This window comes from Syngnathus floridae, chromosome 5 (assembly GCF_059516105.1).
Source record: "Syngnathus floridae isolate MCC-2025c chromosome 5, RoL_Sflo_1.0, whole genome shotgun sequence".
NCBI classification, from domain to species: domain Eukaryota; kingdom Metazoa; phylum Chordata; class Actinopteri; order Syngnathiformes; family Syngnathidae; genus Syngnathus; species Syngnathus floridae.
In genome coordinates, this window is record NC_142417.1 from 15,279,695 (window position 1) to 15,305,860 (window position 26,166).

Below are 26,166 nucleotides of genomic sequence, written 5' to 3' on the forward strand. Positions count from 1 at the left end.
ATGAATGTTATGCCCAACAATATGAACAAGATATCTTGGTCATATTGTGTATTTCTCTGTACAAATACTATCGACTAATACTCTACCTGGGTCCTGGGTAGTATCTCAGGGTCAGCAGGGATCCTGGCCAGGATTTCACACAGCACAATCCCAAAGGAGAAAACATCCACCTATGTATGAGAGGTACATAAAAAAACATAACGGTTTTAGGTATGGGAAAGTATGGGGCTGAGTAGAGAAATGTTACTTTTAAACATTATTTTCGCACCCCTTGAATAAATACCTTGAGCCAAAACTTACCTCATTAGTAAAATATATATATATATATATATATATATTTTACTAATGAGGTAAGTTTTGGCTCAAGGTATTTATTCAAGGGGTGCGAAAATAATGTTTAAAAGTAACATTTATATATATATATACAATAGTCCCACGTTTATCGCGAATAATTGGTTCCAAAAACCACCCGCGATAAGTGAAATCCGCGAAGTACGGTCACCAACAAGAAGTACTGGGCAGGCTAACGAGTTAGCGATAAGATGCTAATCCGCAATCGTGCTAACACGCGAAAACGGACTTCTAAAGGAATGTAAACGAACATTTGGAGCAATAATACATTGTCCTAAAGGTTAGACACATGTTTCCTCAATTTAGAAATTTTATTTTGACTTTTAAATGTTTTTTTAATTTGGAAAAAAAATCTGCGATGTCGTGAAGCCGCGATAAACGAAACGCAAAGTAGCGAGGGATCACTGTATATATATATTTATTCAGGAATAAGGCATGCTAAAATATTCTCCCAAGTGTGTCTATTTTATATATGATGCTGCCAAAGTTGAAACAGATTCTATCCGATACCTTACGGTCATACGGCTCCCCTCGAAGCATCTCTGGTGCCATCCAAAAAGCAGAGCCCACCAATGAGAGCTTCCTGCCAGGGTCTTTGATTGGCAGTTCCACCACCTCTCTTGCAAGACCAAAGTCTGTCAAGAGGGCCTCCCGACCTCTGGATGTCATCCGGATCAGACAATTCTGCAGATAAACAATAATAGATCATTCAACCAGCAGAGGACAGAGTGGGACATCTTTTCATAACAACAATAACCGAGGCCCTTGTGTTCAATTAATCTGTCAATTTTCATTTATGAATGCGCATCAGTTCAGTCTTCCATGATATAAAGTGATCACTTTTTGTGTGTGTGTGTGTGTGGGGGGGGGGGGGGTCATCCAAATAGCTCCTGAGTCAGTTCATCTGTCGCTTCTCTCTGATGTCAGCATGTTTCCCGTGCACTAAATAATTCACCTGCACCATGTGTGAAGTGGCTCAAAAGAGAACAAAGGTCGCTTGTGTGGGTCAAAGCACCCTGCGTCACATCAAATAGTGAACGCTGAACGACATGCAGTACATCCTTTCTTGGAGTAGGGAAAATGCTCTCTGAGAGTTTTAGTGTTGAATCTGTGAAGAGAGAACTCTGTCTCCGTGTGTATTTATTTTACTGTACGTTGATTGCATCGACTTTCCCTTTCCCATAAAATAAAGTTTGAGTTCGTATTGAAATATTAAAAACTAACATTAAGTTTTGATTCTGTCTGGTAACTGTATCAACAGGAAGCAGGATTATTTTTACAGTACAGATGTTGCAACTCCAAATCTTGCGGAGGTATTTTGACCCTCTACTTATTTTATTCCTTGGGGAAAAAACGTCTGTGAGAGATTTTTGGTCTAAATTTAGCCCCACCTCTCTGCCAAGTAAAGCACCAATATGGGAAACCAAAGTGGAAAACATTTGTAAGTATGATGATTTAAAGTAAGCCCTAATTTAAGAGCCTCAACCTCAATCTTGGAAATTCAACCCGGGGGAGGGGGGGGGCATTTGGGTGAAAAGGGTAGGCTGCGATTGTCACTTTAGACAGGGGTTCAGCTAAATAAAACTGTCTTACTTTTGAGTTGAGATCTCTGTGATAAATATTCTTGTAGTGCAGGTAGATCATTCCTCTGCTAATATCACAGGCAAAGTCCACCTTCTCTTTCCAGCTCAAGGGAACGTCTTTCCTGGCCAGGAGCTCCTCAAGACAGCCACCATTCACGTACTAATCCAGGCCAGAAATAAAGTTTTGTCATTGTTTAGTTAGAAGTATCACAGTACATGGCCATACAAATCAATGAGATGATATCTCTACAAAGACACGATGTATGGTCAAAAAACTATGTATGTACATACACAGTTTCATGAAAAGTATTTACCCCCTTCTGAAATTCTACTTTTCTTACATAGTTTCTTCACTTCAGTCTGTAGTATCAAATAAATGAACAGAATGATAACCAATGTAATAAAATGAAGTTTTTAAATGTTGACTGAATTTGTGAAGAAAACAATTCAGCGCTATCTGACCCCGTGTGAAAAAATACTTGCCCCTGCCTTTGTTTAATCATGAATTTGCTGATTACCTACAAACCTGTTGAATCAAGAAATTGCATAAATAAGAACCTATCTGACCAAACATAGTCAACCAAAAGAGCTCCAAAAGCTGCAAAATATTGACTGAGAGACATAGAGAATGTAGCCTATGCTAGACTCTACATTTTCCCCAAGGCCTCATGCTGAGATGTCCCCCAAATAGCTCACCAGGGAGGCTTTCATGAGGTACCCATAACAAGGTTATGCAAGGTCTAGCTCTTGGACCCAGACTGGGAGATCATGATTTTCATCCGAGCAACTTCACAGTTGGCATAAAACTGCTCCAGTGAGAGTTAAAATTCATGACCCAATTAGGCCAATAGAACTAAATTATCTGCCAAAAGGCCACCAAACTGGACTATCTCAACATCTTGGCTTCATCTGGAATTTATTAACAGAATCATCAATGGTAAGGCCAGGTTTAGAAACAAATACCCGATATGCTTGGAGCAACAACAACAGAACTGTGTAACCTGCCCAATCCAGGACCAGGGTTTAGAGCTGGTCTACACACCCTTAAAATGCTGGGTTAAAAATTGTCATGCTTCTTTTCTGGAGCTGACCAGAATCAGATTCTGCCAACCTGATTTTTCAGTTCCCATCAACATCCCTAACAATATATAGCAAATAAAAAGTTTGACTCACCTCTAAAAGTGGATATAGTTTGTCTTCTTTAACACATATACCCAGATATCTGAAACAAAAGGCAATAAGCATGTTATCGATTGTCTCTGTTTATAAAATGTCAGCAGCAACCAGGAATTTGGGGTCCACCACATCAATACTGCAAATTGAAACTATTATTTTCAACAGCCTCAAGAGTTGTCTTCATCCTGCGCAATTCAATGTCACAAAACAGTTCAATCACCCTAAGTAAGCAGTTTCATTTTCTAAGGTTACTGCAGTTGCAGCTGAACACAGGCACCACTGACTCCAAGGACAAGCGAGTCACTGCAGTGTTAACTGTAAAGCACAGGTGTCAAACTCAAGGCCCGGGGGCCAGATATGGCCCGCCACATCATTTTATGTGGCCCGCGAAGACAAATTGTGCATCAAATTCAAGTATCATTACTAGATTTGCAAATTGTCTTCACTTTTAATATATAGATATTTTTAATATTTGACCAGTTTTTACTCATCTGATTTGAAAACGGGTTATTTGTCAGTTTGTTTTATAGCTTTTACTGTATACAATATGAGGTGCTCATACATTTATTTGGGTTGACAGTCATAATGCCCCTCCGAAAGAAGCTATGACTACAATGCGGCCCGTGAAAAAAATGAGTTTGACACCCCTGCTGTAAAGGATCAAATGTTCATTGATCCAACTGCAAAGTTCTCATTTTCAGCAGTGTTTTTTTTACTGGGTTGTTTTTCGAAGATGCTATAAAACCAAACATGAGTATACATGTCAAGGGCAGACAATCGCTAGCCTTAACATTTTTTGTGCTAACAACAACAATGAAAAACGCAATAATTGAGAGTCGAGTCTTCTTGTAGTCAAGGTGCGGAAAGAGAAACCTTTCCCACAGGTAGTCCACAAATACAGACACACAGTGATTTAATTTGAAATGTAGTGACATTAAATGCTAACTAAAACAATGAAAAACTGTGGTAATTCAATTCCAACAGCAAATACTAGAAATTGCAATCCTACGACTATAATAAAACTTATTAAAGTTAAGTTAAACTTAACTTTTCATTTTAATTATTATGATATATTTATTTGTTGCTATTGTTTGAGTTCTGAATGAGCTGCTCAATGACAGTGACATTTAGACTTAAACTGTGATGAAAGCGAGATGATTTTTTTAAAGTTTTGTATATATTTTATTTAAAAATACCATTTACTGTACCTAATATTAGACAAACCCTAGAAACCGCTGCATTTAGTATTGTAAAGTTAGAAGCTTATATACAAGTCTTAACTAGGTGTTTGAGAGAAAATGCATTTTATGGCACTGAACTGGGGAGTGGGTCGAAAAATTAATATGAAGTTCTATTAAAAAAATATGAGGTTCTATAAAAAAATAATGAGGTTCTATAAAACTAAGAAAACATCAATACACTAAACACTTCTGTTTTGTGCATTTACGTATATCCTTGCTGTGTTAATAGCTACTCTTACCTGACAATATTAGGATGAGAGAGTTTCTGAAGGAGGCTGATTTCACGTACAATGCTGTCCTGGTCCACGTCATTTTTGTATATCTTCACAACCATCACCTTGCGGCTAGTTGTGTGTATCACCTAAAAAAAAGTTATGGTGATGAATTTCAGCGGCACTGATAATGGTAAAGAAATTTCAATAACAGCTACAAGAATGATAAATAGGCTCTTTTGAGTTACCAATGGCATTTATAAGAATTGCAATGCTTTTCTTATGTCCCTGTTCTCTTTCACTGGTTCATTTAATCAGGCATTTAAACCATTTAAAATGGAAATCTGTTTTCCAATAGACATTACATAATGCCTCATCTGAGGATGGCATTGTGTCCCCACAGTGTACAAAGCGTGTGGGCCAATCATGGAATGGTAAAAATGTCCTAATTAATGGCTAGGACAAAGCATGCTTTGATGTTGGCTCATATGTACAATACATCTTTATTTAGGCTGGTAGATGGCAAAAAGTGGAAAAGAACAGTTTCTGAATGCACACCTTGTAGACCTTAGAGAAGAAGCCACTCCCAATTAACTCAGTGGTAAAGTTTTCCCAGAACTCCAGTTTACGCACAGCGGTGCGGAGTTTCTGCCAACGGTCCACATGGAAGTACTTGTCTGAAGATTCACCATAAAAGGTGGGACTGGTGGGCTCTGATACATCCACGTCACACATGCTGGAGATGCTCGCTGAGAGAGACAAGAAATGGTAGACTTGAAAAAAAATGTCTCATGGTTTGTTAGTCGTCAAATCACCAGCTACAGGCTTAGTAAGAGCCTGATCCGGGATGCTGAATTTTGGCTCAAATTCAAAGAGCTACAGGTTAATTTGTGATTCAATACTTCCCTTACACACACACACACACACACACACACACACACACACACACACACACACACACACACACACACACACACACACACACACACACACACACACACACACACACACACACACACACACAATAGACTCTTGTTTTGCCATTGTTGTTTTGAAAGTGACTCAGTGCATGTCCAATATTTTCTTTTGCAGATAGTACTTTGCATGGCTCCAGGGTTGTCCAAACTCACTTTACATATTTGTTTGTTCTTTTACCTCAGTCCCTTCTTAAACCCACTCTCTAGTTAAAAAATTATCTGGTGTCAATGTCAGTCAAGCAAAACAATAAGGTTACATTTACATGTCAATGGTGCCACACAATCTTTAAAGATGAATAAAACTCAAAAGAACTTCCACAGCCATTAATTGAGCTTGAATACAAATTTAAATTGCCTTGTTGAAAAATGAAAAAAAATGAAAATAAATACATCATCACCATATGACAGTACGAAGTTAAAAAATGAAAAACAATATGTAATTTATTTTCAGATCAAATGGGTTGTATTCTTTTTGGTGGATTTTCTCCAATATTCTGGGGTGTCACTGCAGGTGAAACATCTAGGTGTTCTGTTGTTCAATGCAAAGGTGTTTTGTGGGATTGAAGCCAAGGCTCCCCTTTGTGCACTTTGCATTTGACAGTGAAGCTGCAACAGAAAATAGCCTTACCCAATCTTTCAAATGTGTCAAGATGTGCTAACCCTTTATATGGTGTATTTATATAGTATACTCACTGATAAATATGGATAGACCGTGTTGGTCATAATTAGACAAAGAATACAAGCTACTGTCGTGAGTGGCACTGAGAAAGGCAAATGGTGCATTTGAATAACTCAGAGCACCGTTAGATGAAAGAGGGGCTCACAAAAGGGACCGCCGTCCCACATACTGAACTGTAGCCTTAAACAAAGACGGTGAATAATGTGAGACTGATTAATGTGAGGGCAAAACTCGAGGCTGCGTTAATGGATAACAGGATCAGTCATTGAACACAGACCGACCTCAATGTTGATGTAATCTCATTTTAGCTCTGGGCTAAATTGAAATGATGAATGTTGATGTAAATGTACATGAATGATAATTCTCTCAGCTTTGTAAAACTGATTCACAGAAGCATTTATCAAGATAAAACCAAGCTCCATTGATACAAAACAAACAAACAAGGAAGCAAAAACTGATATTTTTCAAATATAGTATTTCAAATCTCATAATTTTTTTTTTTTTTAGCCAGAAACTCATTGGAAATGCATTTTGGCAGACAACCGTGTCGTGTCCCACAATGTTGTGAAAGAGTTACAATAATAAGGTCAACATTAGGAGTATAGATATTCACTGTATCATACCGAGGGCCGTTTACAATAAATTATTTTGCTTTTCTTATTTTGTTAAATGAGTGGCTCAAAAAATTCAAACAGGCTGTCAGTGTATTGCATTGAAGTTGTACACAGGAGTACACCCCAACTGAAATTAAAAAAAAAAATTCTGAATAAAATATAAAATTACTTCAATATGTGGTGTCTAGGAATGCACTACTTAATAGATCGGGTGACAGACATACATGTAATATTCACACAACTGAAGTGCATATGATATCATATTTCACATAAAAGCAACAGTTGTCCTTTTTTCAAGAAAAAAAACCAATCCTTTTGTGCTCTGAATGATATTGAGTGGCAACTGCAATACAAAATTTTGACCTGGTTCTGCCCCAAGGATTGGTGTGACAACGCTGAGTATTTGACCCCCACCCCCTTTAACGCCCACGCGAGTCTTTGCAGTGATGCCGGTGGAAAGCACACACTGACACGCTAACACAATTGGCAGCGGACTTTCCTCATCAAGTCGTGTCCACTCAGCCTCACTTTTCATGCTGCTTTTGTTCATTCGGCCCCAAAACAATTGTCTCACTCTCAGCTCCAGCGCTGTCAGTTAGACACTTACAAGTGAAGTATTATCACCAAACTGCTGCGAGCTGTTCTGCTGTCTTTCATAGTTTCTTCATTTCCTTGTCGCACAAAGCAAACTACACACTTTTTTTGTTTATTGACTGTCTATTCTCCAAAAACAATTTGAGGTAACAAATTTCTTTAATCACACCGCGTTTTCTTGTCAGCTACCAGCCTGTGGGTGAGTACAAGCAAAACAAATCTTCCTTTCTACGTTCAGGGGGCTGATCTGATAAAATGTTTCTTTTTTTTTTTTATAGGTATGAAGAACCCCTCCTGCTCCTCCACATTCTTTGGGTATAATTTTAGGATTAATGTTAGTACTGTTTGTCAATGCTGCAAAAACAAACTTTTGGCTCTATCTGAGCCAGCTCATAAGACACAGTAGCCACAAACTGTGGAAAAACACACGTAACACATTCGTGACATCATGGAGCAACTTTCTGAAGCTTGTAGAGGCAGCATTTTTGGTTTACCACTTTTCTTGCATTTCAGGCAACATAATGATAATATCACAAATTTCATTAAATACATCTGACTGTTGGTTGTGGCTTTTTCTTTTTTCTTTAACAGCCCAACAACTTGTGAAGGTTGAACTAGCATGAGCATGGTAGTATGACACACGTGCACACACTAGAGGAAATGATCACAACCAACTGAGAATTTAAGCTGCGACAGACATCTATGAGACCTGAGCTTCACCATGCTGACATCCAGCTTGTCGATGTGGAATTCTGCTCACAGTAAAAGTCAGTTCACACCCAGTCAGTATTTTTCACCCCTGGACTTGAGTTTTTCTACAGATGTCATTTCCCTTAGGAATGCTCAAAATCTTTGACGTGGATGTGACTTTGGCAGTTTTTAAGTTGAATGTATATGTGTGTGTGTGCACACATTTATGAGCAGACCCAAAGATGTTAAGGGTTCCTTTTTTTCTTTATGGCCTTAAAAGGTGCTCTCAAATTAAAATACCACTGGTAATATACAGGATTGTCTCAGAAAATTAGAATATTGTGATAAAGTTCTTTATTTTCTGTAATGCAATTAAAAAAACAAAAATCTCATACATTCCGGATTCATTACAAATCAACTAAAATATTGCAAGCCTTTTATTATATTAATATTGCTGATTATGGCTTACATCTTAAGAAAACTCAAATATCCTATCTCAAAATATTAGAATATTTCCTCACACCACGTAAAAAAAAAAGATTTATAACAGCAAAACGAAATCAAACATTTGAAAATGTCCATTGATGCACTCAGTACTTGGTTGGGAATCATTTTGCACGGATTACTGCATCAATGCGGCGTGGCATGGAGGCAATCAGCCTGTGGCATTGCTGAGGTGTTATGGATGCCCAAGATGCTTCAATAGTGGCCTTTAGCTCATTTGCATTGTTGGGTCTGGTGTCTTTCAGGTTCTTCTTCACAATACCCCACAAATTCTCTATGGGGTTCAGGGGGGGGGGCACAGACCATCACCAATGGGGGGCCGAAGGGCATGCGGCCCCCAGACCCCCGCTACTTCTCAGTGTTTTTTTTCATTTGCCCTTCTCATCCCTGTAATAATGATTCACTAATTCATGGTTTAAAAAGACAAATACAATGACTAAACACAGTGATTGTGTTACTATACAGTGATTCACAAGATAATAAAATGCGTTTGTTACAGTGACATGATAGAGATTTCATATTGATTTAATTCATTTAGTACGTATAACTGATTATACAATGTGGTTTCACCCTTTCCCTTGTTATTAAACCTGGAGTCAATCTTCAACCTGGCCTTCAGAGTCTTGATGAGTGTAAGTGGTTGAGCTTACTATCTTCGGATATTCAACATATTTGGAGGGCAGTTAGTTGAATACCCTACTAGTATACTTATTCATGTTATTCTAATATTTTGAAATAGTGTCCAGATAGGATATTTGAGTTTTCTTTAGCTGTATGCCATAATTAGCAATATTAAAATAATAAAAGGCTTGTAATATTTCAGTTGATTTGTAATGAATCCAGAAAGTATGACATTTTTGTTTTTTAACTGCATTACAGAAAATAAAGAACTTTATCACAACATTCAAATTTTCTGAGACAGTCCTGTAAAGTCTGAAAAATAATCCCTTAATGCATTTTGATGCTGCAATGACATTTTGGTACTCACAGAAAGCCACAAAGCCACAACTTAGTCAGAGTACGGTATGTAGTATCTGCAATGACGTATAAAGTATGTAGGAAAAACTTGCAACTGCACCACAGCAATTTATCTGCCTCTACAACCTTTCTGGCCATGACATTTACGATTACAGCTTAATGTGTTAAAGCTGAGCATTTATTAAGTTATGACTCAAGCCCCCTTATTGTTTAGTGCTTTGTGCATTTTTTTTTTTTTTGCAGCAGAGTGATTCAGTGCCCATCACCCCTGGTTTCATCTTTTGTTAGTTTCATTTGCTTGCATTTGACTGCAGAGATTGGTGACAATGAATTGCTGAATACGACAACAGTATGGGATAGCCAAGGCTCAAGTACACAGCTAGCTGAAATTTCTTGCTAACGTCAGATACATTGGCCACAGCCAGAACAAAGATACCCACTTACGCTACGCAAGCAGAGTGATATGATTGATCATGATCAGCACTAAGGTCAAAGGATGCGTCACTACTTTTCCTGGCATGTTAGATGGATGGAGAGAGGGAGAGAAGGAGAGACGGACGGGCAGATGGATAACCGTAAAGCATGATGCTGCCATGCCCGTGCTTCACTGTTGGTTTGGTGTTCTTTTGGTGTTGTATTTGTGCCATACCATTTGGGATTATGGTCAAAAGGCTCAATTTTGATTGCATTAGATCATAATAGCACATTTTTCCACGTGTTTGGGCAATATGAAGGGCGTATTTTCTCCACTAGATAATGATCATTTATTATAGTATTTGTATATTTAGTACATTAGAAATGAATATTTGTACCATTCTCCCTACTGATATCATTGCATCGAGATTCCTCTGATGCTGTTGAAGCTCTCTGTGGATCATAGTCAGTGCTGGAGGATGTGACCAAAACATGTCTGAAAATTTTTAATAGAGCAAGATTTAGCAAAATGGTGGCAAGTGTGTCTTGATTCCCACTTAACATGAATTTGAATGCAATTGGTTCAATTTTAACTGCTCTGGCTATGAAAGGGTGTGCACACCTGTGCAACCAACCAAATTGTCTCAGTTGTTTATTTTTACACTGTCTCTCAATATGTTAAGTGGTATGTTTATTTTGGTTGTGTCGCCACACTCCAAAGTCAATTGATTTTATTTCAATTGATATTGTCCTATTGAAAGGAATGAAAATATCATGAATGCTACCCCCACAACAGAACAGCATTAATTGTTGTAATGAGAATTTTAAAGATTTAAGAGCTACTTCTCTTGGCGTGCCAGCCTAAGACCAGACTGGTCATTGATTTATTATCAGGAATCCTACTTGAGGTTGAGGTGGTCGTTGCCTATTTGCAGCAGCTAATCACCAGAGCATATCCTGCCTTGAACTCCAGTGAGATCCAAATAATGTCTCAACTCAGCTCATCAGTGCAGTAATAATATGTCATTTTTCACCGAAACAACCAAAGGGTAATGGGCTTGCTCCTTACCTGCCGTTTTATCCCTTCCTCCCCTATGGCAGCTAGTCACTTTGACTAGAATTAAATGAAAAATGTACAGCCATGTGGCCTATCACTATATAGGAAGTGATGGGTGCAAGGGAGGGCCCAGTCAGCGACTTGACGTCACATCCGTTTCCAACAAATACAGACAAGACTAGACGTACATGGGACCAACAGATAATAATCAAATTTTACAGTATTGCTTCATTTACCTGTCCAGTGTTGTACCTGAAGGTGTTCAATGAATGAAAGTTCTCACTTAAAAATGTGGCCATAGCGTTAATATTTTTTGGTATGTACATCAGGAATACCAACTGACTGCATGCCACTTGGAGTGGCCCCTTCAGTAAACAAAAAAAATTATCAGCATGTTCCCGCTACAACAGTACATTGGATATACTTTCAGTTTGGTACTCTTTCAAATACATTTCATCTATTCCAAGGGTCTTCACCTGGGCCTTGGGGGCCTGTTTACTGGATATCTTATTTCCTGCAACTCGTCTGATTTAAAGGATCAGGATTGTTAGTCATCTTCTGCTGATTATCTGATCATTTTAATCATCCAGAAAACCAGCCCACTAGTCCCGCGGGCGTGCTGAAGCCGATCCAAGCAGTCATCGGGCAGTAGACAGGGGATATCCTGAACTGGTGAGCCAGCTAATCGCAGGGCTACACTATAGCCAGTAGAGTGCAGGGCACACAGAGACAAACAATCATCTACACTCGCGCTCACATCTACAGGCTGTTTGGAGTGCTCAATCGAGCTACCGTGCGTTTTGGAATGTGGGAGAAAATCCACGCAGGCACGGTGAGAACATGCAAACTCCACACGGAGAAATCGAACCCCCAACCACTGAACTGTAAGGTTGCGTGTTAACCAGTGCGTCACTGTGCCGCCAGGATTGAACATGCCCATTTTGAGTGGAAAATGCATATTGGAGGTGCACCAGTATTTGTGGAAGAATTTTGGGGGTTTACCATAAAAGAAAGAAACAAATCTGAATGCTTTTTAGTGGATTTTTGCTGTTTTGGGCCCGACCCAATCTCTATCTCCTGCAAACGGCATGGGTAGATTTTTATAAGTTTAAATTGTAATATCACAATTCCCCGCTAGATGGCAAACATCACTTGCAGCATGTTTTCTACTGCCCTATTCTACAAAGTGGACTGGCTCAATATTTTGTGCATTTGGAATGACATGCAGGATAAATTTAGCAACTGAAAAATATTACAAGTTTGAGTGAGTTGATTTTTGTTGAGCAGTTTTGTCATGTCCTTGAATGATAATTAAAAAAGACAGCACTGATGTGTGGCCTTCATTTAAGTGACCCTTTGCTGATGTAAGTATTTTCTCTTTTTCTTGAATGCACATTTTCTCTTCTTTACCCTCCATAGTAGTACTATTGTATATTTTCTTTCACACTTCAACAGGCCACTTCTATGATTTATATGACATAATGTAGCAGAGGCCAAATGCTGTGCTACACTATTAAAACTGACTGTACCACTTAACTTGGGTGACTGTATTTTTGCTGTGCTGGAGGCCATAGCTATGTGAAGATCTATGGGAACTTCTAGCGACGATCAATGACTTAGAATCCAATCCTGGCTAATGAAATATTGACCTGGTTATGAAATTGGTGAACAGCAAACTGTGACATTAATAGCAGTGTTGTTGCTTGCCCATTAGGTGTAAGACTTCCCTCCTACTCTCCCATAATATTTTTATGTGAGTGTTTTGCTATCAACCCACTGTGAGTTAAAATTTCCTTATACTCTATCATGAGTGGAGTGTGATACAAGTTCAAGGCTAATACATTCACTGCTTGTTCATTCCCTCGAAAATTCTCGGTTTAGATGAACGCTGCAAGATGCTCTGCAATTTAGGCAACCAACCGAAGAAGACTGAACATGGCATGAGTCATAAGATGTTTTACAATTTATCATATAACTGCTATTAAAACAAATTCACTGCCAGCTATTTTCAGAGCCCCCTTTACCCAACAACTGGGGTTGAACGTCTGGATTCTTAAAAAAATAAAAATAAAAAATTATATGTCATTGGTAGTGAATGAGATAAACGAGTGAGAGAGAGCGAGAGAGAGAGAGAGAGAGAGAGAGAGAGAGAGAGAGAGAGAGAGAGAGAGAGAGAGAGAGACAGAGACAGAGAGAGAGAGACAGAGAGAGACAGAGAGAGACAGAGAGAGAGACAGAGAGAGAGACAGAGAAAGCGAGAATGAAAGAGGTGCTGCTAGAAAATGAGGTAGGCTACAGTGCTATATGTTTGAATTAAAAAAAAAATCTTATTATTAAGTTTATGCTTCAAATGTTGGAATGAGAAACAAGCATAGACTATTTTTTATAGCATTGGGCATATGAGCTACTACATAAGTTTGTGTACTAATGCAACAGCTTTTTTTAAGTACACTGATTTTGTCAACTTTACCAAAACCTTCGAAGATAAGTTTTAGAATTTAAATGTCCATGTTCTTGATTTTTACCAATTTTGTCCTTGAAAGTAAAATTCAAGCTCCGCCCCGCTCACTCGACCGAAACAGCCTGCTGCTATTTGACAGAACACCTAACAATTAGACTTGAGCGAGGGGACGTCATAGACGCGGTCTTCCTGGACCTAAGAAAGGCCTTCAAAATGGTCAACCATGATGTTCTCTTAGCCAAACTAACACAATTCAATCCGGCTCCTAGTGCCATAGACTGGTTCAGATCGTAGCTAACTATGCACAAGCACAGTACAAATTAATGAAACCATTGAGACGTATTGGCGTCTCGCAGGGGTCAATACTAGGACAACTACTTTTCGATCTCTACATGAATGACCTACCCTCAGCTTGTAACGATACTAGTATACAGATGTACGCCGACGACGCTGTTTGCACACGGCAAAGATGATGCCACTGTGGCAGAGACCCTAACCAAAACGATGGACAAAATCGCCAACTGGTTAGACTCCTCTCGTCTCGCTCTAAACGTTGCAAAAACAGTATCAGTTTTCTTCTCAAAAACGAGACAACACCATCGCCTGGCAGTCACAGTACGAGGGGAGCCTACTAATCCAACAGGAGAGACTAAATACCTCGGAATTATCTTAGCCTCCAACCTACATTTTTTGTAAAAACGTTAAGAAAATGACAAACAGTATCAAATACAGCCTGTACACCTTCAAACATATTAGGAACTCCCTCTCACGAGAGGCAGAAATAACATTCTACCATGGTATGATCCCGCTTCCTGTACTGTATAATGAGCTGGTCACAGGCAAACATAACTATCAAACCCCTAAAATCAGTATACAAACAAACAATAAAAAAGTAGCATAAAAGTCCAAATCATATCACATCTGTCCTCTCTTAAAAGAGTATGAGCTGCTAGATGGCGACAATCTAACAAAGCTATCAAACCTGACCCTGATATTCAAAATACTACATGGAGCTGCACTGCCTCCACTCAAACGGCTTAACCAGCCTTTCTCAGAACGTACAGAAAAAGCCACCAAAAAAAAAACCCAGAATTGCACCACCCCAAAAAGAAAAAACTGCTTCTCATATACAGCAATAAAAGAATGGAATGGATTCCCCCAACACATAAACTCCTGCACAATCATAGTTCACCAAACAAACTACAATGTACCGACTATCACAACAGACGTGCGCTCACTGATAATTGTGTCCAAATTAGGTTTTCATATTTAGGTTTTTAACCTCACAAAAAGCACCTGAAGTCAGATGTGCTTCGCGATTTCAATCAGGCTTTCAACCAAACAACAATGCAACTACAATCAGACATGCACCAAGATTTTAATTAGACTCCTAAAAGTTTTATCCTCGAAAAAACTGTTCTCACCATGATTTTGTTTGGGCTCGTAAAAGTGTTATATATTCTATATATTCTATGGTTTTATTATTTCCCCTACTTAACCCCGATGAAGCACTGGAAAATAGCACTCCTGCTAAATCCAATGTGACCATCTTGTTGTTGTTCATGAAGTGATAATGATTTATGGTATTACATGCTACTCTTTAAATCCATCCATCCATCCATCCATCCATCCATCCATCCATCCATCCATCCATCCATCCATCCATCCATCCATCCATCCATCCATCCATCCATCCATCCATCCATCCATCCATCCATCCATCCTTCCATCCCTCCCTCCCTCCCTCCCTCCCTCCCTCCCTCCCTCCCTCCCTCCCTTCCTTCCTTCCTTCCTTCCTTCCTTCCTTCCTTCCTTCCTTCCTTCCTTCCTTCCTTCCTTCCTTCCTTCCTTCCTTCCTTCCTTCCTTCCTTCCTTCCTTCCTTCCTTCCTTCCTTCCTTCATTCATTCATTCATTCATTCATTCATTCATTCATTCATCCATCTGTCCATCCATTCATTTATTTATTCATGCATTCCTTCAGTAATTTATTTATTCATTCATTTAATCATAAAATTCAAACTTCTTTTTACATAAAAGTAGGGGGGATTAAGTACACAAAAATATAAATACAACACGTGTACATCAATAATTTCCCTTTTTCTTAGTGCAAAAATCCCTATAAAATTCCTCATCCTAAACCATGTGGTCGAGTACAAGTTTCTACAGTCTTTCCACACCACTGACCTCTCACTGCCCTAATTACTACTCTGAGTCTCGTTTTACACTGATTTGACTCAGGCAGGCTGAGGAGTCGAGTCACCATTTTGGTCGTTTGTGTTGTTACCGTAACAGTTTTTACGGACTCCTGACATGGATGATGGTGTTAAAAACCCCGGTCAGGGTGCACGCTAACATCCATCTGCACCACACTGACTCAGAGGGATCAACGGGACATTAAACACACAATATAAAGAAGTTGAATACTGTTCTAGGACCCTTGTCAGTCATATTCCCTAACAATTACAACATTACAAGCACCACACTGCTGCTCAGGAGTAAATGTTTGAGTCAAATGTTTGGTAGATGAAGGCAAGGGTATATCCACCACTGACAATTACTAAACTATTGAACATTTCCTTGGTTGTTTTCCCCGAGAGTTGAAAGTTGTAAGCTCTGAGGGGTTATGGTAGTGCTGTTCCTCTCTGACATTTACAATATAATATTGATGATCTTAAAATAAATAAAAGACAGTTAACAATTAGTTTTTCTTGAAGAATTTGTATTAATTCAAATAATATCTATTTTCATGATTATTATATCAAGTTTTTCTTTAAGAATTTGTATTAATTAAAATAATTTCGATTTTCATGATTACTTGTCCAAAAAGTAAGCAACCGAAATTGGCCCAAGAATGCCTAGGGAGTTCAACACTGTGGTGTCCCACTGTTGCGAATAGCAGCTGTAGCACCATCCTCGGACATGAAGTGTCTTTTATGTAATGAATAAAGGAAGACTACAGATGCGTATTTTAATCTCACAATACTTACTCAATTGATTTAGTATGCTATTCATATGCATCTTGTGGTAGCTGGAACAAATCCAGATGTCTGCAGAAACTGAGGAGGAACCACATACATGCAACAACAAATGAGCAAAGCACATTCACAGGACTCCACAAAACATGCAGAAAAGCAAGCAACACTGTACACAACGCATAAAAATTGACTGGCATAAGGTTGGGCTGATTTGCTCGAATACTTTCCGGAAGACTGAATATACCGGGAAACAAAAATCCTCTTCTGTTGAATATACTGTATGTCGACCAATGGATGTCAAATTTGTGGTTGGTTTGTTAAATTATATTGTGTAGTTTTTTTTTTTTGTTTGTTTTGGCGGGGGTGCTTTATTAATGTTTCCAGTCAACTTCAGAAATCAGCACTCCCCTTTTAAAGAAATTCCATCAAAGTCCTTGAGCCCCATTATGTGCACAATTGTTTATAATAATTAGTAGAGAGTTTCTATTAGATGGCAAGTTGAACCTCCAACCCACAAATGTGACAAAAGCCTTTAGAGTTGCATAAGTGGGACTCCAAACATTTCATCTTCTTGTTAGCGATCATCTTGTGTTGCATCTTGGGGTTGCAGCTGGGGTCGACGGCATACTTCCACAACATAGTGTCAGTTGTTGTGTGTAGGAAAAACTTTCTTGGCTCCATATTTGTAATATTTGTAAAGCTCTTGTTTCATATTTATTCATGTGCAATACCCATATTCCTATGCCTATATGCCTATCCTAATTCCTATACATTTACGAACAGAGTAACAGAAGTCAATTACTGAGAAAGCGATGAACACGTGAAAATATATAATTTACTGACCTGAATTATTCTCTGTTGTAAGAGGCAGGTTGAGTTTATGTGGTGGGTTTCTGCATCATATATCCTCTCATGTGTCTGTCACAACAGGAAGTGTGGCTGGATTGTTCTCTCTGTCTCTCTCTGTCTCTCTCTCTGTCTCTCTCTCTGTCTCTCTCTCTCTCTATCTGTCTCTCGCTCTCTCTCACAGGTTTTGAGTAGTGGATTGAGTTTCCCGCAGCTGCTGTGAAAGCAGTCTCACTAGTGAGATGCATGTTTCATGGGTTGTCTTAGGAACCAGCTCCACCAGCCGTGCGTCGGTGGATGGAACTCCACCCACGGGGAAGGAGGCTGGAGGGGAATAGCAGACTGACTTGATTGCCACTTCAAGAGCTCTGCATTGGATGGATGCAGATTTTCACTGGCACTTGGGATTGGATTTACTAATGCCTCCAAACATATATTTTGTGATGGCTAGCTGAACTGGTTTTTATACTCTCCTTGGAGCTACATGTGCTGATGAGATGTGTCCAGACACAAGACAGCACAGAGTGGGGGAGGCATGTGTGTGGACGTGCATGTCTACGTGCATGTCTACGTGTGTGTGTGTGTATGTGTGTTTGAGTGGAACAATGAGGAGCTTTGGCCCAAAGCATTACCTCCTACTCAGACTGTGTGATAAATGAATAGACTCAAACACAAAGCATATACAAAACCGGCAAATGAACAGGCAAATGGCAAACTGTTTTACAAAACTGTTACACGTTGCGTGTTTTAGACCGGCATTAACTGCCGTAGATTGCACGGATATAGTAGTTAAAGAGTGAACACATCCGGGGGACACTGATTGACCTCAAATTAAAGACATTAAAATTAAAATTAAAAAAACTAAAACAAAAACTTAACTCGTCAGTTCTAGAGTAAGTGCATCTGACAATTTGGTCACAAAATTTACACAGGAGTTTAGACTTGCTAAAAACATGTCGAAATGGTAGCGCAGATGGTGTCAAAGTCAAGGCCTGGGGACCAGATACGGCTCGCCACATCATCTTAGGTGGACAAATTGTACATCGAATTCATATGTCAATTCCAAACTTTCAAATTGTTTTCGCAAAAAATAGAGATATTGTTAGCAATTTTTATTGCCATTCATTTTTTTAAAATAATTTTTATTTTTAAATAGTTGATTTAATTTGATTTAAATATTTCATTTTTAAATATTTGAACTAATAAACTAATAAAAACTATTAGTCTCTGTTTTGAAAACTAGTTATTCATGAGTTTTTTGTGTAGTCTATACTATATATACAATATGAGACGTTCGTACATTTATTTGGGTTGACAATTTTAATGAAGCAAAATATGACTGATGCAGCCCGCGACAAAAATAATTTTGACACCGCTGGTGTAGTGCAATTTTGGAGCGATCATTTTTCATGACATCACGATTCTGAGAAGTTCTGTGTTGTTGTTTTTTTCTAGAAAAAAGTATAATACACACAAGTGGTGCACGAGAGAGACACATATTCAAATAGAACGGATGAATATTCCCAAAGGTAAAGATTTGGACTCTACCGAGCAATTGCTAGACAATCGCATTGTATCACTTTTAGTGCTCAGAGTGACAGAAATGTCCAAAGTTTACACTTGCATCACCTTGCTAGTCTGCATTTATTCGGGGATTCCTTATCTTGTACACTATTTTGAAGACTCCACACTGACAAACTGTGACTGGTTCACCATCAGGAGTTAGACTGGGAAATTTGAGGGGGGAATGTCTATTTTTGTATTCATTCTTTATTATTTAAAAAGCAATCCATAGCTCAGCTAGAATCAAAGTCAAAGTCAAAGTCAAAGTCAGCTTTATTGTCAATTTCTCCACATGCCAAAGACACACAAAGAAACCGAAATTTCGTTCCCCCCTATCCCACGGTGACAAGACATGGCTCACAACAGACAAACAGTAAACAAGTATAACAAAAGCGTGCTGAATAAATAATGAATAAATAACACAATAAATAAATAAATAAATAATTAATTAAGAGGAGCGTAAAAACGCGTACAGCAGACATTCCCGAAAATAGCGCAACAGTGCCGCACGCTACGCAGAAGGGGGTAGCGAGTTCAGGGCCCTAACAGCCTGGAGAAAGAAGCTGTTGGCGAGTCTGGTGGTGCGGGAGCGCAGGCTCCTGTACCTCTTCCCAGAGGGCAGAAGGTCAAACAAGGAGTGAGCCGGGTGACTCACATCTCTGGCAATCGAGGTTGCCTTGCGGGCGAGATGGGAGGTGTAAATGTCCTTCAGGGAGGGAAGCGAAGCACCAATAATCTTACCAGCCGTATTCACTATGCGCTGCAGGGCCTTCAAGTTCTGTTCAGTGCAGTTACCACCCCAGACAGCGATGCAACTGGTGAGGACGCTCTCAATGGTGCCACGGTAGAATGTAGACAGGACTGCCTGAGGAGCACATGCACGCCTGAGCTTCCGCAGGAAATACAGGCGGCGCTGAGCTTTCTTTGCCAGTGACGAGGTGTTCGCGGACCAGGAGAGGTCCTCACTGATGTGCACCCCCAGGAACTTGGTGCAGCTCACCCTTTCCACCACAGCACCGTCGATGATCAGCGGCAGGTGTGTTGTGTGACCCTTCCGGAAGTCCACAATGATTTCCTTGGTCTCATGCGAGCATGCGAGCAAAATAAAATCGAACTAAAGTGTGTTCTGAAATTCACTCTGACGCCATGTTTACTCTAAGAGTGGGTGTAATCAGAGCCGTAGTGTTACGTGAGGAGCAGGATTTGGACTCAGAAACAGACATGACACAAAGTTGAAAAGTAACAGTCTTTATACACAAAAATAAAAAGTATCCAGAGAGCAGGGCTGGACGCAGAAGACATGAAGAAAACTAGACATTCTACCTGAAAGAAAGACAACTTGTCACTGAGTAATCCGTGTTTATATATTGTGAGACATCCGGCCTATATCAAGGAATGGCAAGTCACGACAGAACTCCCCCCTGACCAAAATGTGTCAAAATCAGAATTTTAAGGGAACAAGACAATCTGTGCCAAAAATACCAACCAATCATGATATGAAATGTGCCAATGCTTTGGAGGGGTGTCTCAAACAACAGTGAACAAGATCTAGTCTACGCTCTGGAGTGGTCGCCAGCCAAGTATAGGATGACTAATTGCACTCAAGAGATTGAAAAGGCATTTCAATTACTCCATTCCTACATAAAGCAACTTGATACATAAGGTACTTTTGGTACATATCAGTCAGCAGCAAGAAAAAAAAGAGGCAGATTTTAAAGGCATCAGTGGTTTCTTCTTGCTCTCAAGTTTTAAGGTCATGACAGCTGCCATTGACACACTCATCTTCTGTTTCATACTGCCACCTAAAGGCCACAGAGTGAAACAACAGCAATACAGTAATATCAAAACAGGCACAGCTACCTATAGCAAGCAGCAGGTTTTTCTTGGTTCATGTTTTATACCTGACCGAGAAGTGCAATATTCATATACATATGCATGTGTGTATATATACACACATATACATATACACACACATATACATATATATCTACACAGACACAAACACACGCACACACTTTTCCAAGGCAAATCAGTAAAAGAAGCCATGACTTTCATTTCCTAAACTATTGCAGCACCTAAAGTAAAATAAATACAGAACATAGTGAGCTCATATACATATTAAAAATGTCACCATATGATTCTTTTTAGACAAAACATTCTTTTATCAGCAGGATATTGTTTGGTTTAAAGTTGTTCTTTCTTGCACACCAGAAATGACATATACGTCTTCTGTATTTTGACAGAGGCAATAAAATGAGGTTATATTTACTATCTCCGCATCCACTTAAACCCTTGGTTGTTCCAAATGCTGACAGATATCCAGCTTAGAAGCACTCATTGGTCAAAACCAGCAGCTTTTATAGCCTATTGAGAAATCTTTCCAAAGTTGTCGCAATTGGGGAGGCTGAAAGCCGTTGATGATAACACGTCTGGAAAAAGTGCACCTGTCATAGTCCAAATGACTGATTTCAAAGAGGTTGATGAATTGCAGCCATTTTATTGCGTAGACAGGCCTTACACGAACCAAGCGCAGACACAATCCCATGTAGACGTCCTCTAAAGGGATCCATCGGACAAACTTGGAAGCCCATGAGACCTTGGCGGCCACGTCTATTGAGAAGACATAGCCAGCACCTGACAAATATGTAGGAAAGCTGTCTTCAGGGTACAGCTGCTCTGACAGGTGCCACTTGCTGTTGCGGTTTCTCGACGGCTTGCCATCAGCTATTACAGATCCTGTAATGTAATTGTTCCTGGGAGAGTTCCTCAGTATTCTGATGAGGTAGAATACATTCACAAATGTGTCAGCATCCACCTTCATGGCATAGGTGGCGTTGGGGCAGTAGTTTGCTAGCCAGTTCATTATCATCATGCTTTTGATTGTGAGATTCTGGTAACTGTCCACGAAGGTCATCTGGATGACATCTGAATATTTCTTGCTCTCCACCTCCAGCATGTCCTGTATTCTTCTCACCTGCCCCGCTTTAGGCACGCCAATGTAAAACAGTGTTATGGTGTCCTGACCTGCAGCACCCCACGTTTCTCTTATGGCATCCCTTGCCGACAAATCCAGAGGTGCCACTGGGACCATCAACACCAGGAAGGGACTTCTTTTCTTACAAACGTCAGGCTGATTGAGAAGATAGGAGTACGTTTCGGGGCGCAGCAGCTTGTACTCTTCCACAGGAAGAGGCCATGGGTCTGTAACTTGCTTAACAGATCCCTCTCGTCCAACTAACAGAACAATCGCGAGTAAAATGGTGAGACTGAGAAGCTTCACGAACCTTTGGAAGAAACACACCTTCATAGCCGCCAAGACCCCTGTTCGTACGCACAACTATTAAAGTAACCTCAAAACAAAAACTAACCTCGATTTGTAAACACGGAAGAGTGAAGACGACAGCGACTCCACAGATCTCCACCAGAAATCTAGATAGCTCATGGGAGGGGCAGCAATGACGTTCGCTCCTGGTAATTTTTGGACATTGCTTCGGTTCGGTGTGCTGGTGTCGGCGGTAAGAATTCACTCACTTAAATACTCCTAACTGTCTAAATTCTTGACTGGTTTACAAAATGATTATTTATTACAAACCTTATTTCATGGCTATGACTTTTGAATGTTTTTGAAGGTTGACGGTTTAAATAACGTATTATTTTTTGTAATAAACGCAGGCTACTTGTTTGTGTCATTGCTTCCTCACAATTGCTCACAATTTTTCTATTATCATTTGTATTTTCTGCAACTAATAACTTTTTTTGAGCTACCTAATCGATTCAATCAAAAGAAATGTTTCTGTCGAAACACAGAAAACATGTTTTTGCTTGATAAACCAGCCAATGAAGAACACCAATGTGATGCAAATAATTTCTCGATGGTCATTAATTTTAAGTTACTATAATGTCTACCGCAAATTTGAGGATTGGCATTGAAATACACACTACTAAAGAAGCTGTCCTGTGATGTCTGCTGGGTCAGCTTTGTGATTGATGCTTAATGTGCCAGAAAAAAACAGACCAACGACCCATTTATATTTTGTTCCATGTTCCTTCGAACCAGTGGTCTCAGAAAGTTCTCTTTTAATTGATTGTTTCATTTTATTATTTGTTTTGGCTATTATTTGAATAATGTAAAGATTGAAAATATAATTTCTGTATGTATTATATATATATATATATATATAGCATGCCTGCTGTGTGAGCAATCGACAGTTACATTCTTGCTCGGTTGACTGTGGTAAGTCATCGACCAGCTCTGTCCCAAGATGGCCGCTCTCTGGCAACGCGTACGTTATCTAGTGGAAACATTTATGTACCTCCGGGTGCGTTGGAAAATATACACTGACGCTTGTGCGCTACTCCGCGAGAGGGCGTGTTCGGAGTGGAAGAGTGCGCTCCGCTTCTATTAGACTTTTCTTAGACGTAAACAAAAAAAGGTTCTTGAAGAGTAATCTTATCTTGCTCACCTTCACAGTTGAAACATATATATTTTGACTAAAAGTACATAAAGTTTATGTTATACATGCATTAGTATATGTAACAGAGGTTTCGTCACCCTATTTAAAACAAGACATTGAATTACTAATTGAGAGAGTGCATGTAGACTAGTAGACTGCTTTTGAGGGTACTCAAACAATTAACGTTGAGAAAAGCTTCACCTCCAGCTTTTAACTCACGTTCAATCTGATTATTGTGTATAAGATTATAATGGTTTAGTTTATATGAACTTTCTTTAATTTTTACACAGTTGTATCAAATAATAGTCAACTTAGTTAAACGTTCTGAATTAGCCCTTCATCCATCCATCCATCCATCCATCCATCCATCCATCCATCCATCCATCCATCCATCCATCCATCCATCCATCCATCCATCCATCCATCCATCCATCCATCCATCCATCCATCCATCCATCCATCCATCCATCCATCCATCCATCCATCCATCCATCCATCCATCCATCCATCCATCCATCCATCCATCCATCCATTTTCTGTACTGCTTGTCCTCACGTGGGTCGCGGGCGTGCTGGAGTCTATCCCAGCAGTTATTGGGCAGTAGGTAGGTGGGGGACACCCTGAATCGGTTGCCAGCCAATTGCAGGGAATACAGAGGCGGAATAACGATGTGCACCCGCACTTACACCCATGGGCCGTTTAGAGTGCTCAATTGACCGACCAAGCATGTTTTTGAGATGTGGGAGAAAAACGGACTTCCTGGGGGAAACCCACGCAGGCATAACATGCAAACTCCACATAAGGAGGGCAAGAGCTACCATCTGAACTGTGAGGCAGATGTGCTAACCAGTGCAAGACCGTGCCACCTTAAATTGTGACCTTGTTTGGAAAATATTTTTTTAGTCACATAACTTTAACAGATGCCATTAACTCCAACACTGGCATTTTTTTTTAAAACGTGTGGCTCAACTATCGTTTGATTAATCAAGGAGTTGGGGTTAAGGGACCATCCTGGACCGGATAACGGCCCACCTCGGTCCGCTTTGCTTTGTCTGTTTAAATAAGTGTTGTTTTTGTACATTTCAATGTACATGTTAATTTGCTTGATGACACTGTTTATTCTCATGTTTTATTGAATGGCTAACAATAAAACAAACAAATACATTTATGTGAAACAGGTACAGAGAAGGCTGGTTAAATTAACACACACAAACTATCAATTTTGAACAGAAACAGGTTTTAGTGTCTCTCTGCAGCCATCTGTTTCGCATGGACTAACATTTATCCTTATTTCCTTCAGATTTTTTTTCTTTTCATTCCAATGTTTTCCTTAGCAATAACAATGCTCATGTGTCCTTATGTAATCTCATTAATTGACTGTAGAGGGCAGTAATGCATCCATCCATCCATTTTCTGAACCGCTTAGCCCCCACGGGGGTCACGGGCGTGCTGGAGCCTATCCCAGCCGTCATCGGGCAGTAGGCGGGGGACACCCTGAACTGGTTGCCAGCCAATCGCAGGGCACACAGAGACAGACAACCAATCGCACTCACACTCACACCTAGGGACAATTTGGAGTCTTCAATCGGCCTACCAAGCATGCTTTTGGAAAGTGGGAGGAAACCGGAGTGCCCGGAGAAAACCCACACGGGCCCGGGGAGAACATGCAAACTCCACACAGGGAGGGCCGGAGGTGGAATCGAACCCGCACCCTCCTAACTGTGAGGCGGACGTGCTACCCAGTGCGCCACCGAGCCGCCCAGTAATGCATCAATATCCATAAATAACTCACATTTATCCACACTTCAACCCAGAAAGCTTTGAGAAGTTGTCGTCTTGAATTGTTATGGGAATTTGATTTTCATTTTTCAAAAACAAGGTTATATCATTTGTGAACTGACTTATCACTATTTTTCTACACAACACATCCATCCATCCATCCATCCATCCATCCATCCATCCATCCATCCATCCATCCATCCATCCATCCATCCATCCATCCATCCATCCATCCATCCATCCATCCATCCATCCATCCATCCATCTTCTTCCGCTTATCCCGGGTCAGGTCGCGGGGCCAGTAGTTTTAGGAGGGACTCCCAGACTTCCCTCTCCCCAGCAACTTCATCCAGCTCATCCCGGGGGATCCCAAGGCGTTCCCAGGTCAGCTGAGAAACATAGTCTCTCCAGCATGTCCTGGGTCGTCCCCGGGGTCTCCTACCGGTGGGACATGCCCGGAACATCTCCCTAGGGAGGCGTCCAGGAGGCATCCTGATGAGATGCCCGAGCCACCTCATCTGGCTCCTCTCAACGTGGAGGAGTAGCGACTCTACTCCAAGTGTCTCCCGGATGACCGAGCTTCTCACCCTATCTCTAAGGAAGAGGCCGGACATCCTGCGGCGAAAACTCATTTTGTCCGCTTGTATCTGGGATCTCGTTCTTTCGGTCACGACCCATAAGCTCGTGACCATAGGTTAGGGTAGGAGCGTAAATCGACCGGTAAATTGAGAGCTTTGCCTTTTGGCTCAGCTCTCTCTTTACCACGACAGACCGGTACAGAGTCCGCATTACTGCCGATGCTGCACCGATCCGCCTGTTGATCTCGCGCTCTATCCTCCCCTCACTCGTGAACAAGACCCCAAGATACTCCAACCATCTAATAGGGCTAATGTTGATTAAAATATGACATTTCACCTACCATAATAAACAGAAGTGGTGAACTGCAACCTTGAGTATGGCTCTTTAAATCTCAAATCTCCATCAGGTGCCATTATGTAAAGCTACCGAACTATAAAT

General features: G+C 40.2%; 3 protein-coding genes across 4 annotated transcripts in view; 1 reads left to right on the plus strand and 2 right to left on the minus strand.

Annotated features, from left to right (window-relative positions):
- LOC148398379 (dual specificity testis-specific protein kinase 1) overlaps positions 1-17,575 on the minus strand; it is a 20,258-nt gene extending 2,683 nt beyond the window's left edge. Inside the window, exons 1-8 of one of the 2 annotated variants that reach the window (XM_088376697.1) lie at positions 17,351-17,575; positions 16,520-16,588; positions 5,122-5,312; positions 4,591-4,712; positions 3,108-3,156; positions 1,945-2,094; positions 862-1,035; positions 87-170 (exon numbers count right to left, since the gene is read on the minus strand). In XM_088376697.1, the coding sequence (XP_088232823.1) occupies positions 87-170; positions 862-1,035; positions 1,945-2,094; positions 3,108-3,156; positions 4,591-4,712; positions 5,122-5,312; positions 16,520-16,550 (801 nt within the window). In that variant the 5' untranslated portion in view covers positions 16,551-16,588; positions 17,351-17,575. The remainder of the gene's footprint in view (positions 1-86; positions 171-861; positions 1,036-1,944; positions 2,095-3,107; positions 3,157-4,590; positions 4,713-5,121; positions 5,313-16,519; positions 16,589-17,350) is intronic. The other variant, XM_088376698.1, reaches the window with a different exon arrangement.
- Positions 17,576-20,148: 2,573 nt separating this feature from the next.
- On the minus strand, positions 20,149-22,414 carry LOC148398380 (beta-1,3-galactosyltransferase 2-like). The gene has a single exon (XM_088375884.1). It carries the CDS (start codon positions 22,221-22,223, stop codon positions 21,258-21,260), a length of 966 nt encoding a protein of 321 aa, XP_088232010.1. The 5' UTR covers positions 22,224-22,414; the 3' UTR covers positions 20,149-21,257.
- Positions 22,041-26,166, plus strand: part of tncb (tenascin Cb) — a 107,645-nt gene continuing 103,519 nt past the window's right edge. The window contains exon 1 of the mRNA XM_088375883.1: positions 22,041-22,431. The gene's annotated coding sequence lies outside the window, so the exon portion shown is untranslated. The remainder of the gene's footprint in view (positions 22,432-26,166) is intronic.